At 33.2% G+C, this 20913-nt stretch overlaps 1 protein-coding gene across 1 annotated transcript; it reads left to right on the forward strand.

Annotated features, from left to right (window-relative positions):
* Positions 1-6025: 6025 nt before the first annotated feature.
* OVA5 (Lysyl-tRNA synthetase, class II) lies at positions 6026-20424 on the forward strand. The gene is made up of 14 exons (XM_020361666.3): positions 6026-6319; positions 7133-7351; positions 7816-7927; positions 8691-8799; positions 9214-9271; positions 9935-10003; positions 10837-10944; positions 11445-11537; positions 15360-15464; positions 16955-17161; positions 17370-17464; positions 18101-18191; positions 19357-19527; positions 20107-20424. Exons 1-14 carry the CDS (start codon positions 6098-6100, stop codon positions 20197-20199), a joined length of 1752 nt encoding a protein of 583 aa, XP_020217255.1. The 5' UTR covers positions 6026-6097; the 3' UTR covers positions 20200-20424.
* Positions 20425-20913: the final 489 nt, after the last annotated feature.

Below are 20913 nucleotides of genomic sequence, written 5' to 3' on the forward strand. Positions count from 1 at the left end.
AATAAAAGAATTCCTCCAAATTAATTTTTTTTCTCTTATATTTTTCACGAAATAAAAAAAAACCCAAATTTTCCCTATGAACAACAAAACAACCTTCCAACAAAAAAACCTCATCTTAAATTTCCCGTCGACCCACACATCATCCACATTCATCTCAAATTCTCAATCTCAAAACCCTCTCCAAGATCTTGATTCCCAAATTCTCACTCTCACAAAAAGCTCTCCCTCAAAATTCCCAAATCCACCATACACATATATCCATCTACTAAGTGGTGCAATGAAACGAAGAGAAATAGTGATACAAGAATAAGAGAAAGAAAGTAAAATTTCCACACTTACGAGAGCATCTTCCACTCCATGTAAAACCCTAAACCCTAAACATTATTCGTTAGTACCATTCTATCAAAAAAAATTGACATAAGCATTTATAATTTTTTTTTTGATGGAAATCCTTACTTTTCGACAAATAAAAATGCATCGAAAATATTTCGTCAATAATATAACTTTTCCATGAATTTTTTTTTTCACAAATTTGTATTTGTCGAAAATTATCTGTCAGTAATATAATTTTTCCTACGATTTTTTTTCGTCAGAAATATAAGTTTTCCGACAATTATATATATATATATATATATAGAGAGAGAGAGAGAGAGAAGGAATCAAATGACTCACAAAATAATTATTGGTAAAGTTATTAAGCTCAATAACTCATGGTGTATCTTGAATTTCCTCAATCCAACTGTTAAATTAAAAGTTCTTAAATTTTACTAATAATTAATATAGAAAAAATTGATTAGCTGTGAAATAAATTATTTGCTAAAAATATACTTGAAAAATTAATTATTTTAAATTATTTAACTATAATTTTATTGATAATTTACTATATGATATTGATATTTTTGTACAACTAATATCTGATTTTAAATTTGATGTGAAAATATTATGATATAATTATATAAGATTTTAAATTAGTATTTTATTAATGGTTGAAAATTAGAAAATAAAACAAGGATAAATACATTTTTTAAATTTTATATCTTAGATTTAAGATAAATAAATATATTAAGCTAATTAATAATTTATTTAAAATATTAAAATTTAATTTATAAATATGTAATAAATAAATATTTATAATTTTATAAATTACATTATCATTATAAATTATAAAAATAATAATTTAAATATATATAAATTATTATTTAAACTTTTAAATTTATAATAAATAATTTAAATTGTATCATAATATTAAATTTTAAATAGAAATAAGTAGATTGTTTTAATTTTAAAAGTAAGTATATATGCAAAATAAAGATTAATTAAATATAATATAATAATTATTATTGATTAATATAATTAAATATAATAAAATTATTATATTTTTATAACAGTCCGAATACACCGGAACTAGAGAGATCTAGAGATTGTATAAGTATGAGACTATATAGTTGAGGATGACTTAAAAGAATTAATTTGTACTACCTATACTAACAAGATGCATCTACTTTTCGGTAGCTTATCTCATTAAAACCTCATAGTTAAAGCACACGGAAAAGTGAAGTGTCGTGGAAGAATCACATAAAGATTTTCAAACAATATCGATGAAACTTTTGATGGGATATCTGTCGATAATTTCTGACAAATGCATCCATCGGTAATTACCAACAGATATTTACCACAAAATCATTCATTGGAATTTTTGACGGATTAAATTGTTTCCGACAATTTTTTTTTCAAGACCCCTTTTTCCGATGGATTTGAATCTGTAACGATCCACCCTAGGCCGTCACATCCAGAACCAACCAAAATAAAATAATATATAATAAAGAAAATAGAACAAGGGTCAGCTACACTAGAGTGTAAATATACAATAACATATAAAATTGTTTCCAAAATATATAACATATTTTTATAATAAAGTCATTATCCTCAGTAAGGTTATACATTAATACAAAAGGTAATATAATTACAACATCATGAAGACATCAAAATAAGACACCCTAGGTGCTGGTCAAGCTCTAAACCTAGCCACTTCTCAAAGCAGCTATCCAAAAGACTCCTTGCTATCCCAAGGCCTCATACCTGATCTGCTCCCCCACATAGTGAGATCATCACAGTCCATCATGGAAATATAAGGGTTAGCACATATAAAACCAATCATAGTACATCATAATAAAATATCATTAAACAGATATTTATCCACAGTATTTATCCAGACCAACAAGTCATTTCCAAGCTAAATATAGACCAGTCCAAAATATAATGTATACACATCCATGCCAATGCATACATATTTTATGATAATAAAGAATCCATAACCAATGTATACAATCCATACCATATGTATACATATTCCACATCCAAAACAAAGTCACACCACTGTATAATCCATGATGTAACCAACACATCCAAACCAAATGTTGGCCTCAACACATCCAAACCAAGTGTTGATACAGTGAAACATGTCATCAACCCATGTCTCACGCCTAACCTCTCATGGAAAATATACAGTTGGATTACGTCGTCACGTAACCCTGGTGATCGTGGCCACCTCATCCATCGGTATGACTCGGCTTGGACCCATACCGGTAGCAAATAGAATACCTAGAGGAGTACTTCAGAATCCACCTAACATCTGAAGTGGTTTATCAGATAACCTTTGGAAAAGTTCCATATTGGAATCCTCACCATGGGATTCCCAAATTCCATATTTTTCCAAAGATTATATCCTGATCTCACCAAGAGATCTAATCCATACCATAACTTTACCCCTCTAAGTCCTATTTACTTTTCTAAACCAAACACACATAGCATATTCCATAATTTCATACAAACTTTTCCATAACCATGTCAAATCATTCAATATAATAACAAATAATTAAACACCTAAAATAACCATCAACTTAAACACATGACAATCTTCATATAAACAAAATAGCATATTAAAAGTTATACTACCCCTATCATGCTCATACATACTAGATTAAGTCTTATAAGTACTACCCTTACTTGGAAAAGCAGAAATCGAAACTAGGGCAGAACTTCCCCCTCTCCCTTCTCTTTTCTTTCCCCTGGCAGAACCTCCTTCTCTGGATTTCTCTTCCCCTCTCTCCTCTTTTCTTTCTCCTCCTCTCTCCTCTTTCTCTCTTTAGGACCTTCTCCAAAAATCCACCTTTTTCCAACACCCCCAACTCCCTATTTATAGAGTTCTGCCTGCCTAACCCGGAACGGCCCGTTCCAAAAAGCGGAACGCCCGTTCTGGGCCCGAAAAAGCTACGTAAGTTTTAGAACTGGAACGGCCCGTTCCGAAATCAGAACGGCCCGTTCCGAGACTCATCCAAAACGGCCCGTTCTCCTTCCGGAACGGCCCGTGCTCCTTCCAGAATGGCCCGTTCCAAAATCAGAACGGCCCGTTCTCCTTGTTGGAACGGCCCGTTCTGGACCCGTTCCCAACTTAAAATTTAGTGTTTTTTTATTGCTTGGAACGGCCCGTTCCAAGTTACCCATTTACCCCTCAAACTTTAATAAAATTGCGAAAATGCCATTAATAAAAATTACAAAATACCCCTTTAAAAAGATGAATATTACAGAATCCATTGGGAATCTGTCGAAAATTCTCTTTTTTCGACGGATATTCCTTTTTACCGACGGATTATCTCTATTGAAAATTTGTTTTTTTGTAGTGTCTCTCCATGCCCAACGCGAAAAACTGTGCTCTCACATTTGGCGCCATAAAAGTGCACCCGGTGTTGTCATAGATATTCTACACTTTGCAGAATATTGAACTACGCGATATGGGTTCTCTCAAACCCATCTACAACACTTCCATTTATTCTTTTATTCTGATCAAACGATAAAATAAATACACAACACTTACAAAGCAACCAAGAACACCAAAATACTCATTCATCCAATCAATTCCATGACCCTCAATTCATGCATATTACCCTATCCCTCAACAATCCATTTCATTACCAAACAATTCACTCAAGGTTCATGCATGAAATTATAAAGTAAAACCATAGTTCAACATCATAATTCATGCATAAAACATCTATATAATTTCAATAAAAAAAACCTAAGAGGCTTAAGGATCATCTCACTACCCTTATCCTTTATATGTGTCCATGAATTCAACATCATTACCCCCCTCTTACCTCAAGTGACAATTCTGCAACACAAACACATCCTTCGTAGCCTCAGTCGCTACTCCTTACTTTCTCCAATAAACTCCTCAAGGTTCTCTCTCCTCTACAAGTACTCGAGGTTCAAAAAATCGCATAAGAAAAAACTTTACCCTTATTTTATTTTTATTTTTAATAAGCCATAAAATTGGATTTATACTCTAACCCAAACTCCTCTCTCTTCACCTACAACCCTTTTTATTTTATTTTAGTAAAAAAATTATAATTATATTACTAACCCAATTAATTTAATTAATTAAGTAAAAAATATAATTATTTTATTAAATGTTGCTTTATTTTATTTATGAAAAATGGGATGTTATTATAATAATAATAATAATAAAATTTGGTCTTCAAAAAATTAAACTAAGTTAGCATATTAAATACATAAAATAAATATTTTTAAAATTATAAATAATTTTCTTAATTAATTAGAGGTAATCATCTTTATGATAAACGTTGTAAGATGTTAATACCTTAATTATAGTTAATCAACTCTTGAACCCAAAATCTATTTTTATAGACCATGGTGACTCATTTTTTTAAATTTATTTTTACAGTCCCGTCGCGACCTCAATGATGACAAAGGTTGTCCAACCTTATTTTACATAGAGTCGTCAAAATAGCCTGGGGCCCGTGGGCCAACTCGGCCCACCTTGAAAATGGGTCGGGCTGGGCCAAAAAAATTTGAAGTTTTATAGTAGGTGGGTATATCTCAACTCGGCCCACCCGGACTGAACCCGTGGTGGGCCGGGTAGCTCACCAACCCACCAATTCTTTTTTGCAATAAAAATTTAAGTATGATTTGTAGTTAATTTTGTATGATGGGATATTGAAAATTTTTATTTTAGACTTTTATCATGATTTGTATTTAATTTTGTATGATGAGTTATGACTTATGGCTATTAATGATGTTAATTTTATGACTATTATGTTAATTTATAATCAATTTAAAATTTTGAAGTTTGTTGATAATTTTTTTTTAATTTTTGGTGGGCAGGTGGGCTGGCCCATATAACCCACCAACTCGTGGTGGGTCGGGCCAGGCCAAATTTGTTTTAAAAAAATTAAAAGTGGGCCGGGTTGGGTTGACTCGTTTTTAAAGTGGGTCAAGGTGGGCCGGCCCACATGAGTCGGACTGGCCTGTTTTGACAACTCTAATTTTACACTAGGAGCATGAGTGAAATGTATCTCACTTTCTTTAATTTTTTTTTCTTTGTCTGTGTTTGAACTATACGTCATTTGCAAGTTAAGATTAGTTAAAGATTAATAATGGTGATGAGACTTAGACCTCTATTTTGTGTTTTGGATATCTTGTTATGATAATTATAATTAATTTATTATGATAAATAATAATCAAATTAGATAGGAAGTTAAAAGAATTTTTGTAAATCCTTTCGTTGAAAAAAAAAAAAAAACTCTTAAAATCATTATCACACAAGACAAAAATTCGATATCTATAAACTTGAATAATCATATTAAATTATTATTTTGTCTCATCATTTATATACAACAAAAATATTTTTGTGAAAATTTTAATTTGTGAAGTTTCATGAATTGTAATTTTTTTTAATTTTAGAGATTAAATTAAAGAATTAAAAAATGAAGAAAATACTTATAATTTTTAATTTAAATATCTGATTAGAATATATAAAATAAAAATAAAATGAGTAAATAATTTAAAAATTGAAAGAATAAAATATCATAAATATTATTTAAATAAATTATTAAAAATATAAAATATAAAAAACTGTACTGGTACCCTCTCAAATAAGATGGGTACCATAGAAATTTTCTTAAAAAAAAATACAATTTAGATATTGTAACCGTTCCTTCCCCAATTAGCGTCACAATTTTCCGCCATTAATCAAAAATATAAATCAATACTTTGGTACGACCCAGCGGTGAAAGAGAGAATGGAAGCACTAAAACTGTGCAATCTAACATGGCACCCACTGAAGCACTTCATTCAATCTCACGCATTTCGTCGAACACCTCGCACGCTAGTTCTCCGCGCGTGCTCTTCTTCCACCACCGCCGACACTAGGGCCGCCGGTCGCGGCCGCCGGAGCTCGCCGTCGTCGTCCACCACTTCAACTTCCGACAGGGAAGCCGTTCGAGCCATTCGCTTGAAGAAGGTATGTGCCTCTCGCGTCGCTTGCACGGTGTCGTTTTGTTCCGTTTCCTTTTGATTGTGTGCGTGCGTGTGTGTGTGGTGAGGGATGAGTTGAAGCTGAATTGAAGATGAGTTTGGAATTTGAAGCTTCCGCATTGTGAGATTTTTCGTTGAACTTCCATGTAGGAATGAATATTGATTGCTTTGTAGCTTTTTTTCTTTTTTGTTATCCACTTATCTGTTTTGTTCTGTTCTGTTCTCGGGTTGTCTACAGTTTTTGGCAAAATATGGAGAGGAGTTGATAGGAAAAGCTGCATGGAAATTTGATTTTAAGGGAAATGAGAATTCCATGCCTGTCTTTTTTTAGTTTAATTTCTATGCATGGTTGGTTTAAGAAAATATTGCACTGACAACCAATCAGAAATCATCGATAGCATGACTTTCAAGTTAGTTATTATGAAAGTTAGCTTATCATATTTGTCGGTTTGTAATTGGATAACACTGTAAAGATATTTTGCATTACTATTTACTTATTTTTTGGAAGGAAAAAAAAGGAATAGTTTAAGACTAATTTTATTTGGCTAGGGAATATGATGCAAAATGAATGCATGGTTATATGCTAATATCTAGTATTGTTGTTTGGGTTGGGCACTGGGAATAGGTGCTTCTTTCTTCAGTCATGGATAGTTTGGACAATATGAGGGATTTTGGTTGAGACGTTGACTGCTTGTCAGAGGACTGACAAACTAATGGTCTTTATTTTTAGATTGTCTTCTCTTTTGGAGAAAGAGCTTATTATTTTTGAATTTTTACAACCTTTGTGGTTGTTTTGTAGGTTGAAGAATTGAGAAGCAAGGGGCTTGATCCATATGCTTATGAATGGGACAAAACTCATGGTGCTAATCAGCTGCAAGATATCTATAGAGATTTAGGAAATGGCGAGGAAAAAAACAGTGAGAATGACCACATATCTGTTGCGGGAAGAATTGTTGCTAGGAGGGCATTTGGAAAGCTTGCCTTTCTCACACTAAGAGATGATTCAGGGACAATTCAGGTTTTCTTTTACGCATTTTGTTGCTTTTTGTACATTTAGACATCATGTAAATATTGTAGTTAGGGATATTTTGATATATTGTAAGCTGTATGTATGTATGTAAATTAGGGAAACCATTATTCATTGTATTTATGATCATTATAATTGAGAGCCTCCACTGCGTAAATTAAACACAAAATTCAACTTATGCATTCGGTTTTCTCTCTCATGGTGTCTAAAGCCTGACAAGAGGCAAATCCTAATTAGAATATTTACATAATCTTTACCAATAACGTTGAACTACGACATGTTGGCCTTTTGTTAAGTTTATGATATGTTTCCATGTTTCTTCAATCTTCATTCGTGTTTGAGTCTTTTTGTTAGTTGCATTTTTTATTCATAAATAAGGTAGAAATTGTCTCCTTTCATTAAAGTAAATGCTAAAAAGAGCTGCTGACTGAAGTTGTTAAAATATATGATTTCAGCTCTATTGTGATAAGGAGAGACTCATAGGTGATCAGTTTGAACAGTTGAAGGCGCATGTTGATATTGGTGATATATTAGGTGCAAGAGGAACAATAAAACGCACAGAAAAAGGTATTTATGTAATTGGAATATTAAATGATTTTTCTTTTTCATTTTGAGGCTAGAAATAGGATTTAGTAAATTGATATGGCTTGCATTTGCAACATGCTATATCTTGATTCCAAAAGTTTTAATCTATCCCAGATTTCCATCTGTTTTTTCTATTATCTCAATCTCAATGTGCAAAAAGGTAAGAGCTTGCAACAATTCTATGACTTGTATGCTTGTGAGTTCACATGCATATGCCCTTGTTATGATAATATATAAATTGAGATGCTGAAAGTTTGCTGCTGATGTGATATATATACAAACTCTAGTATGTTAGCAAAGATGAGAGTTCAGGGACATTGTTATTTTTCAAGAAGTATTTCTTTTCATAGGTAAAAGAAGGTTACAATGTATACATGTTTACTCAAATTGGAAGTCTCAAGCTGTCTTTAGGTGAATTAAACCAAACAATGTTTGAAAAGATATGCTGATACTTGTCTTATTATATTCAACTAGAGTTTGCTCAGCCATCTTTGGTTTCATATATAATTTTCTTGTCTTATTAAAGTCTCTCTACAGAAGATTTTTAGCATATATCATGCCTATAATTACTCTTTCATGTGACTGGGAACTAGTTATGATAATGGCAAACTGATTATCAAATAGTTAACACCTTTTGCGATTGATATCCTTTCTCTGCTGGGACAAATATGCCCTTCGGGGAATGCCAGTCAATAGTTATCAAATAATTGACCACCTTCTGACGTGTTTTCTGGTCTTACTTTAGGAGAACTTTCTGTGTGTGTTCTATCTTTTGCAATCCTTACAAAATCTCTGCTCCCGCTGCCTGACAAATATCATGGACTAACTGATATAGATAAACGTTATCGTCAGAGGTAAGCTCATGCTTTAATATTTTTTTCTTTGTTCCTTACTAATTGAAATTACTGATATATACTAATAAATTGGTATTTTCTTAGTGACTGTGACTACAATTCTTCTAAACTAGTTTTTTGTTTTTCTTTTTCTAGTATATTCTATTTTTGTAACTCGTAAGAGGACATCTTGTGTTCTTCGTTCTTTCTCATCTCTAATGAATATCTTCATCTTTCAAAAAAATTTAATGGATTTTATTTCTTATTTAATGATGTATAACATACATCTTATTCTTTCTTTTTTTATTTTTTACTGTTATTTCTTATTAATTCTTTGTTACGTCATCTCTGATTATCCCGTACAATTTTGGATTGAATTGGCTAGCCCTTTAAGTTAAAATGTTTCTTCACCATTTTCTGTGGACTCGTGGTTAGGTATGTAGATATGATTGCAAATCCAGAGGTAGCAGATGTATTCCGTAAAAGAGCAAAGGTGGTTCCTCTTCCAAACTTTTTTATTTACTGAAGAGTTTAAAACCAATTTTATTCAATTGTTTTAGTTCATACATAAGAGAGAGAGAGAGAGAGAGAGAGAGAGAGAGAGAGAGAGATAGAGAGATTATAACTTACTGTAGAATGTAGATTCATAATTGAGATATATTATTCTCTTGTGAAACGTGTGTAGGAATTGGACTCAGTGAATAACAATAATAAATAGGTTACAATTGCACTTTGACTTACATGGGAAGTGTGTTTTAGAGTGAGCCAGAGAATGTCTAGCTCTTTCATGTTTTTCTCCTTCAAACTAAACTAGGCTAGAAAGCCAAAAATGATAGCTGTCATGTTGTCTGGTGTAGAACTTTGGTAAAACTATTGGGTATGAGTAACCATGCTCATTATGTCTAGGCTTAGGAGTTGTAAACATTTATTTATCTTGAATTCTTGTAACTGTAAGTGTAACTTTACTTTTTTTCCTTTTCTTTTTAATTACATATTTTTTTAGTTTTGATTTGAAAGAAGATTTAGAATTTTGGTTTCAGAGATCATGGGTTCACCTTCTGTCCTTTCAAACAGATTAAAGAACTTCTCCACTTGTTTATTGCCTGAGCAAATAACTCTTATTTATATTAATGTTCTAATCAATTCATTCAAATAGGTTGTATCAGAGATACGGAGGACAATGGATTCTTTAGGTTTTGTTGAAGTTGAAACTCCAGTTTTGCAGGTTTGTTGATTTAAATGTACCTACACTGGCTACACATTTTTTACATAAAAATGTATGTTCACAATTTTTGGGGACTCTGCTAGTTGTTTGATATATGTTATCTTGTTTAATATTTATAAAATGCAAAGAGTGTTGATCTTTCAGAAATCATTTTGATATCTTACAGGTAAGCTTGACGTGCATGATCTTTTTGTTTGATTATTTTCATTTTTTATGCATTGTAGGGGGTCTCTTGAAAGTCAAATTGATATAGGGGTTATAAGATCTCAATTAAATGACATTGTGGAACTTGTCGGACTTATACTGTTGAATGTTGACTATATCATTATTGGCTGTGATTTTCACACAGCTAATATTCAACTATTCTGGTTATAAGTGCAACCCAAGATACCTCTGTTTTAGTTTTGCCTATCTCCTGAATTTATTTGAATCCTTCATTATCAATCAGTACCAAACATTTGATTATAACTATAGTGATATTATTGCTAATTATTTATCTAATAGCCATTTGTTTTAGAAATTTATTTTGCCACCGTGATGGTATAATGGTATTTAATTAATGTCTTGTTGCTCTTGTGTTTGCTTCTGTTGCAATTCACTAACTCTCTTATTTTGAGTATTTTGGTTTGGTGCCTTGAATATAGTAAAAAAATTGCAAGAAGTTTGTCAAAGTTGTAACTTGACACCTTTAAAATATTGGTCCTTGTTTATAAGTGATTAATGATGTAATTACTTTCTGAAATGTCTTTTTTGTCGTTTTATTGATATGATATATAGGGTGTCTGGCATTTGTACATGGAAGTTTTTTTCCCCTGATTAATTTCATTGATTAGGGTGCAGCTGGGGGAGCAGAAGCCAGACCGTTTATTACATACCATAATTCTCTTGGAAGGGACTTATATCTGAGAATTGCAACTGAATTACATCTAAAGAGAATGCTGGTGAGATTTGAAATATTTGTTATTTGTGAAGGCCTTCTGTGGCCTAAATTCTGACAAGAGCTTACAAAAGCATTCTATTTTATTTATTTTTTACTCTTTTTGCTCAGGAAGTATTGAGGGATTAGCCTCTTTATAGTTTTCCTTAGTTGGGGCATAACGCTATGTTTAAAAAAGGAAGATAGGTTAAGTATTCACCCTGAATTTAGTGCATATGAATAAGATTACTAGTCAAGATCTTGTTTCTTTTATCAAATTTTGAAAATTCTACAGGCATCCTGATATATTGCTCTTTACAATACTAACAATTAGAAAATGTTGTCTTTTCTGCTTAAGGATAATTTCATTCATTTTAGCTGCAAACATTTTGAAAATCCTGTGTCTTAAACGTGGCATATAGGGGAATTCTTCAAGCTATAAATTTGAAATTGGCTAGATAAACATAGATGTTATTGATCCAGTGAAGTTGTTAACCATTTTAATGCTTTTTTTCTTTATGGCAGGTGGGTGGTTTTGAAAAAGTATATGAGATTGGTCGAATATTTAGAAATGAAGGAATTTCAACTCGACATAATCCTGAATTTACAACTATAGAGGTAAATCTAAGTTTAGATTTAGAAGGTGAACTTTGTAAGTTTCCATTATGATTGGCCATAGTGCATGTGCATAGCAGAAGAGGAAACCTGGGTCCAATCACAACTAGCTGTTGGTTTATGAGAGGAATAAGGAAGAAAAACTGAAGAGGGCAGGAGGTGGGAAATTAGGTTAGCATAGAAGAAGAATGTCATAACAGAATAGACAGGTGGCATGTGAGGTAAGGAGATTCAGGAATCAGGTGGGGGGAGAGAACATTGCATGAGAGAGAGGGGGGGGGGGGGGGGGTGGAAGAGAAAAGGGGGTATGGAAATTTTGGTGGTGCTATAGGGGACAACTGCACTAGCTTGGTGACAGTCTTGGTTTTCATATTTAATTTCTATTCTCTGTTTTCAGTGATTTTTCTTTAATTATAAGGAGCTCTGCTCTAATTTTTTTTTATCTGATAATAATCCATTTCTATTAGCTCTATAACACTATTTTTTTATTGAATATTGTTATTCTGTATATCATGCTTTGTTGCTGTTGGAATTCAAGTGTGAAGTAAAGTCCCACATTGGTTAGAGTTGGGCATGTTGAGTAATATATAAGTGAGAAAGACCCACTTACCTAATGCCTTAAGGTTTTAGGATATGTTGTGGTGTCAAGCTCACTTGTGTGACTTACTCACTACCCATTATGTGGAGTGCTCCCCGGTGTTAAAGACTCCCCAACATTGGTATCAGAGCCGGTGGTTCGACCAAGTGACTGGTCATCGGCTAAGACGAGTATTGGTTGGATCCAAGAGTGAGATCCTAAATGGAATTGGCAGGAGATCCAAAAGTAGGATTATCCCTTGTACTGAAAATCTCCCTAGAGGTGTGGAGGACGTGTTTCGTTGAAGTGCAACGATAGTGCAAGTAAGGCCACCATTAAATACTCGTGGACGAAAGAAAAAAGCTTCCGCTTGAGGAGGAGCGTGACCATGTGGAAGGGATTCACACTTGAGGGGGAATGTTGGAATTCAAGTGTGAAGTAAAGTCCCACATTGGTTAGAGTTGGGCATGTTGAGTAATATACAAGTGAGAAAGACCCACTTACCTAATGCCTTAAGATTTTAGGATATGTTGTGGTGTCAAGCTCACTTGTGTGACTTACTCACTACCCATTATGTGGAGTGCTCCCCGGTGTTAAAGACTCCCCAACATATGAATAATTCTTATTATTGAATCTGAATGGGTACAATAAAATAAATAGGCATAAAACATAATCAATCCCTAAAGTTTAGGGATTTAGATAAAACTGACTAAGGAAACTAAACTAGAAATTAGGAGAAGATAAACTAGTATATCTAAACTATATCTTATAGAATTATATTAACACTCCCCCTCAAGCTAGAGCATATATATCATATGCATCTAGCTTGTTACATATATATGTTATCCTAGGACCTCGTAAAGATTTAGTAAAGATATCTACAAGTTGATCCTTGGAGCAAACTGAGGAGGTCTTGATGATACCGGAGAGGATCTTTTCTCTGATGAAATGGCAGTCAACCTTTATATGCTTTGTTCTCTCCTGAAAAACTGGATTAGAGGAGAGGTATAAAGTTGACTGGTTATCACAAACTAGTTCCATATGACCAACCTTGCAAAACTGCAACTCTTGAATTAAGAATTTTAGCCACAAGAGCTCACATGTGGTGTGAGCCATAGCACGATATTCTGTTTCTGTACTTGATCGTGCAACAACACTTTGCTTTTTACTCTTCCATGAGACAAGATTACCACCCATGAAGACACAATAGCCTGATGTTGACCGCCTATCACTTGCATCACCTGCCCAATCTGCATCTGAATATCCAACAATGTTTGTATGTCCTCTATCATTGTAAACAAGTCCTTTTCCAGGTGATCTTTTGATGTATCTAAGGATTCGAACAACTGCAAGCCAATGACTCTCACAGGAAGAGTTAAGAAACTGACTTACAACATTGACAGGAAAGGATATATCAGGTCTGGTCATGGTGAGATAATTCAATTTTCCCACTAATCTCCGATATCTCCCTGGGTCAGGATAAGGCTCCCCCTGATTAGGCATAAGCTTCACATTAGGATCTATGGGAGTGTCAACTGGCTTACAATCTGTAAGTCCAGTCTCTTCTAGAATATCAAGGGCATATTTTCTCTGAGAAATAACAATACCGGACTTTGACTGAGCAACCTCAATTCCGAGGAAATAACGTAGGGGACCTAAATCCTTAGTTTGAAAGTGTTTAAATAAGTGTTGCTTCAGAGCCTTGATGCCCTCCTGATCATCACCTGTAATCACAATATCATCTACATAAACAACAAGATAGATAAATCTATGTGTCGATGAGCGTCTAAAGAAGATAGAGTGGTCTGTCTCGCAGCGGATCATTCCAAATTCCTGTATAGCTTTGCTAAACCGACCAAACCAAGCACGAGGTGATTGTTTGAGGTCATACAAGGACTTTTGTAATTTACATACAAGACCAGATCCCCCTTGAGCAACAAACCCAGGAGGTTGATCCATATAAATCTCCTCCTCCAAATCCCCATGTAAGAAGGCAATTTTGATGTCTAATTGAAACAAAGGCCAATGCCTCATAGCAGCCCTAGCTAAGAAGAGACGAATTGAGGCCATCTTCGCAACTGGAGAGAAGGTGTCGCTGTAATCCAAACCATATACTTGCGTGTATCCCTTAGCCACAAGACGAGCTTTCAATCTATCCACCTTTCCATCAGGGCCCACTTTAACATTAAATACCCACCGACAACCAACAACAGATTTTCTAGGTGGAGGTGGGACAAGTACCCAAGTGTGGTTGGAGTCTAAAGCTGTCATCTCATCAATCATTGCTTGTCGCCATCTTGGATGGGTTAAGGTCTCCTGTACTGTGTTGGGAATGGTAATAGAGGAAATAGCAGAGCCAAAAGCATAATAGGTAGGAGACAAATGATGATATGAAAGAAAATTATAAATAGGATGAGGATTACAAGTAGAACAACTACCTTTACAAAGAGCAATGGGCAAGTCAACTGAGGTAGGTGGGGCCGGAGTAGGTGAGGAGACTGAAGCAGGAGTAGAATCACATGGCTCAATTGAAGAATCATTGGGAGGAACAACAGTATGTGATCGACGCTCATAGGTTATTCCAAATCGGTGTAGAGGATGGTCAGACCCTGGTAGTGCGGGAGGATCTGATACCTCTAAAGTAGCAGGTGTGGTAGGAGGCACACTATGATCAAAATGAGGAATAGGCAATACCTGAGAGAGGAGATCTGAGTCAACCGGAGGCACATCTGTGGCAATAAAATATGGTGTATCTTCAAAGAAAGTGACATCTGCACTAGTGTAAAATCGTTGCAGGTACAATAAAATAAATAGGCATAAAACATAATCAATCCCTAAAGTTTAGGGATTTAGATAAAACTGACTAAGGAAACTAAACTAGAAATTAGGAGAAGATAAATTAGTATATCTAGACTATATCTTATAGAATTATCTTAACAGTTGCCAATATTTATACATCACCAGTCCCAAGATCAAATAAAAGGTTTGCGTCAGTTAGTCGACAACCAACTTTGTCAAATCCTGAAATGGATCACCAATTGTTGTTTACAATGTACCCAAAGCATCTTTAGTTAGTTTTAGTACATGGTGTGAGCATATGTAACATTTCTCCAATCATTTCCTAGCTTAAACTTTCAAGCTAGTTGTTTTAACAATGATTGATTGATATTTCAATTTGTATTTTATAATAATTCTCATTATATCTTCTATTACGTTCTTGTTATGTATTGATATTAGTTAAACTTTAGATGTATGAAGCATACTCAGATTATCAAAGCATGATGAATTTGGCAGAGGAGATCGTCACTCGATGTGCTCTTGCAGTTCATGGGAAGCTTTCCATTGATTATCAGGTAGACATTTTTCTTACTAAATATAACCTAGAATTGAATTTGTCAGAGGTTCCATAAGTAAATGGAGTAAAACATGCTACTTTATTGTTTATTATTCGATTTTTAATGAGGAAGGTTCATACTGTTCCCTCCTTGACTCCCAATTTTTGGGTGCAAATATTTGGGACTTTGAGCGACAAGGGAGGACTAGGAGTCCCTCCATATTATTGTTATAATAGTTTAGTATATCAATGTTTAATTTGACATAAAAAAGGATTCTTGATTGTTATGATTAAATTTAAATAAATATATTATTAATCGAAGGGGCTGTTTATTATGTGCCCATGGGCACATTGTATGAAAGTACTAAATACACCTTATTAATTACTTTAAGTTACTTGAGAAAAGCAAGTATCGAATATTTTTTGTGTTTTTGATATTATAAATACTTTCTTTTGTGATAAGAACTTTCTATTTTTAACGTTTTATCTTGTGCCTATAGGCACATAATAAAAAAAATCCCTTATTCAAATTTAACAAAAATGTTATTGAAAAACAATTTACATTATTATCAAAATTTATATAGTTTATGTTATCTTCTTAACAATGAATATGAGTACTCAATATAAAAGCAATATAAAATACTGGCTCTAACAAGGATAAATTCCGAAACCATAACATTAACTTTTTTCTTTAAAAATTGATTTTTTTTTATCATTTTATCAAAAATGTAAATAAGTTCTCAATCTTGTTTTATCTATTCAGTAAAAAAAGTCTTTTTTTTTCATTGAATACAAAATTTATTTTATTTCCTCTTCATTATTAATAAATAATGTGATAAAGAGAGACAAAGACAAAAAACGATTTTGTACATAATTATTATACAAATTTTATATTATTTTCTCTTACTTGATACGTCCCCTGTTTATGTACAACTTTTGAATATCCCTTTTTATGTTAACATCTCTTTTTTCGTTTCTAATTTTAATTGCACATACTATCAAATTAGTTCCTTTCAAATAAATATATATTTACAATTTTACATTCAAATTTGCTCATTCTCCCCAGCTGCCCTTTTGTTTTCATCCTGCCAATAGAGGATATTATGTATATGCATTGCTTTAAAACTTAAAATGGAATTTTTAAATTTTTCAGACATTACCCTTCTCATGTAATTCCTTCAATGATGGCTTCGCTTGAACAAAAAAATGTTTAAATTTCAGCTGGTCTTTTCATTCCCTTTCAAGTTTTTAATTTACAGGCATTGCAAGTTTTACTGGCTTTTAGTGAACCTCAACATGGTCTTTAGCGATAAAGAATTTTTTACACCATCCTAACTGTATTATATTCACTTCAATTTATGAAGTTTTTATTTTTTATATTATTTATTACTAATTATTGTGTTTGCGCTCACAGTTCTCTTGCACTGATGTTTGATGAGTGATGACATTTTATTGAAATTTATTTCTCTATAACAAGTTTGTTGAAGGTGGTGTAATGATTCCGTACAGGGAGTCGAGATATGTCTGGAAAGACCTTGGAGGAGGGAGACTATGCACAACCTTGTTAAAGAAACTGCCGGGGTTGATTTCAATGAATTGGGAAATGATCTAGAGGTTGCAAAGCGAGTTACTCTGGATACCCTCGGAAAGAATCTTGATAACAAGGATAAAGGTTCTATTGAAGCTTGCCAATCCGTTGGTCATGTTCTCAATGAGGTTGATTTGCTTCACCTTTTTTCTTTCTCCTGTCCTCATATGAACATTTTTATTCTTTTCATTTGATAAATTTAACCATCTTTGCAATTAATCACACTTGCTCTTTTGAGGTGATGATCTATATATTGATATTCCTTTGCACTTTCTGCATTTATTATATTGTCAATTTTACTTGCATGCACTGATCAGATTGTTTTTGTTTATTTAGGTTTTTGAGATTTTTGTAGAACCAAAGCTCATCCAACCTACATTTGTTTTGGACTATCCAATTGAGATATCTCCACTGGCCAAACCACACAGAAGGTAGAAACATCTTCAAAAATATCAAATAATGTTATTTTCTGTTATTTTAGGTGTTTTTGCCCAACCTACTATGAAATATTAGTCTGTTAGACCTTAGGGTCCATAAAGAGTATAACATTCTTTAACAACTTTCTACTTCTGAATGAAGTTAATATTTCCTATTATCATTGGGCTTTGCCTTTATCATCATCATCACATCACAGTAGAATTATCCCATCCATTCAGGAAATTATTCCTAGATTAGCATTCATCATCCATTATTCTTGTATTGTCATTATAATTTAGTATTAATGGAACTTGAAATGTTCCCATGATTTTTCTGTTGCCCTTGAACCATTCCCTTGTTCCATCATCATGTTGACATCAATTTTGAGAAGGTTGTGCAAATATGAAAAGATAAACACAATTCGGATTTTCTGGGTTTATGATTTAAAGATAGACCAACTATTCTTTTCCTTTATTCTGGTAGCTGTTATTTATCATAGAATTTTTATATTCATTTTTGACTGCGTATTTTCTGGCATACAGTGATATAAATTATTGTAAAAAAGACATCATAACCAAACTCAATAAGAAAGTATACACCTTTTCTGTCTCTAGATATTATCTTCTATCTTACGCTTGATCCTCCATTAGATCCACAGGTTTGACAGAGAGATTTGAACTTTTCATTTGTGGTCGTGAGTTGGGCAATGCATTCTCTGAATTGACTGATCCTTTAGATCAGGTAAGATGCCAAAGATTTCAAACTTTCCGTATAGAATCTGCATGTAGATTTTAGACCGAACACTTAATATTGTGTTTGCCATAAACTATTTCTCATCATAAACAACTTCAGAAAAAGGGGGAAATAATACCCTGGTAAGATGAATATAAAATACCATTCTTGTGAGTTTTGAAGTAGGTTTAGGTTTGTTGGAAAGTTGCCTTAATTGAAGTCACTCCTTGGCCAGAAACTGGAAACGTATACCTGACCAAAAAGATTGAGTGAAAGTGTTATAAAGTGAAGCCATTGGGATGCAGCTCTTAGGTGGTTGAGATCTCACATCAATTAAAGATAAAACTTGGGAGCAGTGCTTACCTTATAAACCGTTTTTGTGAAGTTGAGGTTTTTGTGGAGTTGAGTTAGATTTTATGTTCAAATTTTAATATGGTATGAGAACTTATCCTAGATCCATTGTTGAGCAACATGCATTGTCAATTTGCCACGCTTGAGGCCTATATCCAGGGGTGTGTGGGGGCATCAGAAAGCCACCTTAATTGAGGTCACCCTAGGACAGAAAGGGCTACCTATAAGGGGGAACTAGAAAGGCTGAGTTAAGTATCGTAGAGAGCAGCAACCAGGATCAACTCTTAGGCAGTTGAGATCCCACACTAACTAGAGATGTAGCCTAATTAATACTGATTAAAGCTTGGGTTGCCCCCATCTTACAAGTTGATTTGGTAGGATTGAGTTAAGCTCTAAGTTTAAATTCTAAGGTTTGTGTGGTTGTTACTTTAGAGGATTTTATTTGTCTTGTTCCTTTTTATTTGCAATGACACCTTAACAAGATAGATGACATATTGGATAACAAATTGAGCATCATGTTTAAATTTTTTACGACATTCAAGCAGGAAACAAGTCAAACTTGGTGCTGTATTATAATCAAATTGGCGCTTATTTTAATATATGCTAGAAGATTAGAGTATTTTTTGTTAATCTGTTCCAAACACTACTACTAGTCTACTACTGCTACGATAAATAGAGAATGGACTATGTTCAGGCCAACTTGTCTGGAAAAAGAATAAAATATAATGATTATTTGTGGACAACTTAACTCTGTCTCAATCTAATTATGGAAGATTGAGTCTTTGATGGTAAATAAATTGGTTGCATTTTTTGTACTTGGCAGAGAGGACGCTTAGAAGATCAAATTAGGCAGCATGAAAAGAAGAGAGCAGCTGTTTCAACAAAAGATGATAAAAAGGATGGAATGGAAGATGATGATGACTTGTATGAAGTGACTCTTGATGATGACTTTCTAACAGCTTTGGAATATGGAATGCCTCCAGCTTCTGGAATGGTATTGTAATCTGTCTGCATGTCTTTTTTTTATAGTTATGGGATTGCTCTTGATGTGAATGAATACAGTTTTATTGGTATTAACATTGTCACCGATTAGAGGCACGATTTATGTCCAATGCAATCAGCGATCACATCTTGAAATCAACTTCATGACAGGTCAAATTCCAGATTAGTGTCATCTTTTAAAAGGAAAGTCATGTTTAGTTTATAGCATATTCATTTCAAAGTTGTCTTCATAATAGAGTATTGTGAGGTCAATTATGATTTTCATTGTGTACTTGCGTCTACTTTTTATCTTTAAATTTATGTGTCAACAGGTTATATCATTTCTTAGTGAAGAGCATGCGTATTAAATATATGAATTATGAAGTATTACTGGATTTTTAACCATGTGTATGAGTGATACAATAAGTATAATAATCAACAAACATGGTGTATGCAAGTTAATGTTTTCACTTTTCTGCATTATAATGTTAATTTGTGTTGCATTATTTGTCCCAGTGTTGGAATAGCGAAATGTTTTTGTTTACTGTTGTAGCTTTTTAACTGCAATTTACAAAGAAGATATTCTTTCCAGGGACTTGGAATTGATAGGCTCGTGATGCTTTTGACAAATTCTCCCAGTATTCGAGATGTTATTGCCTTCCCAGTACTCAAGCTCCAGCAATAGTGATAGGTTTGTGAGATCACTGTGCTCTCTATCATCACTATTTACTCTTTTCTATATGTCAGTGTTGTGTAGCCTTAATTATATATGGATTCATTTGTAAAACATGTAATATGATAAGGTTATTTATTATTCCCTCAAATTATCTATTTGGGAGTTTTGATTTGTGGCAAGGCAAATATGTCACTTAAGAATATCAATAAAGGAATAATTGTTCTTCTACAGCAATACCATAATTTATTGTTATGTTGCCTAAATACTAAGTAATTTACAACTACACCCTAAGTCTTTTAATAAGGATATTGTAGTCAAAGAATTAGTGTAATCAATATTTTTCTCAAGTTAAGATGTGTCTTATAGTCTTACCTTAACGCTCCGTCTAGTTCGGGGAAATAGAGGTAGATAAATAAGCTTACTTGTTTTGTTTAGTAAGAAATTGTCATTGAGAAATAAAAAAGGCACGGGTTTCACCTATTTTTTATTTCTTAGCAGTTTTATTGAGAAATAAACTAGAAATGAGTTATACGCGTGTAAACCCATTCATGACCTTGTTGCCCCTCTTCCTATACCTTGTGGCTGCTTGGGGAGAATGTAATCGATTGTGGATTTTTTTAAATCAATTGTTGTTCATAAAGTAGTTGATTATGAGAAATTCATTCTCAATTACATGTATACGTGATGCTGTAATTGATTACGTAAAATTTCAATACATTAAAT

Source organism: Cajanus cajan, chromosome 3 (genome assembly GCF_000230855.2).
Source record: "Cajanus cajan strain Asha chromosome 3, NIPB_CcT2T_4, whole genome shotgun sequence".
Taxonomy (NCBI): domain Eukaryota; kingdom Viridiplantae; phylum Streptophyta; class Magnoliopsida; order Fabales; family Fabaceae; genus Cajanus; species Cajanus cajan.

Bases quoted from the DNA above. Each gene is read 5' to 3' on its own strand.
- OVA5 (XM_020361666.3), top strand. From the start codon at position 6,098: ATGGAAGCACTAAAACTGTGCAATCTAACATGGCACCCACTGAAGCAC. The intron at 7,928-8,690 runs GTATTTATGTAA...GTCTTACTTTAG, and splicing joins AATAAAACGCACAGAAAAAG to GAGAACTTTCTGTGTGTGTT. The intron at 10,004-10,836 runs GTTTGTTGATTT...TTCATTGATTAG, and splicing joins TTGAAACTCCAGTTTTGCAG to GGTGCAGCTGGGGGAGCAGA.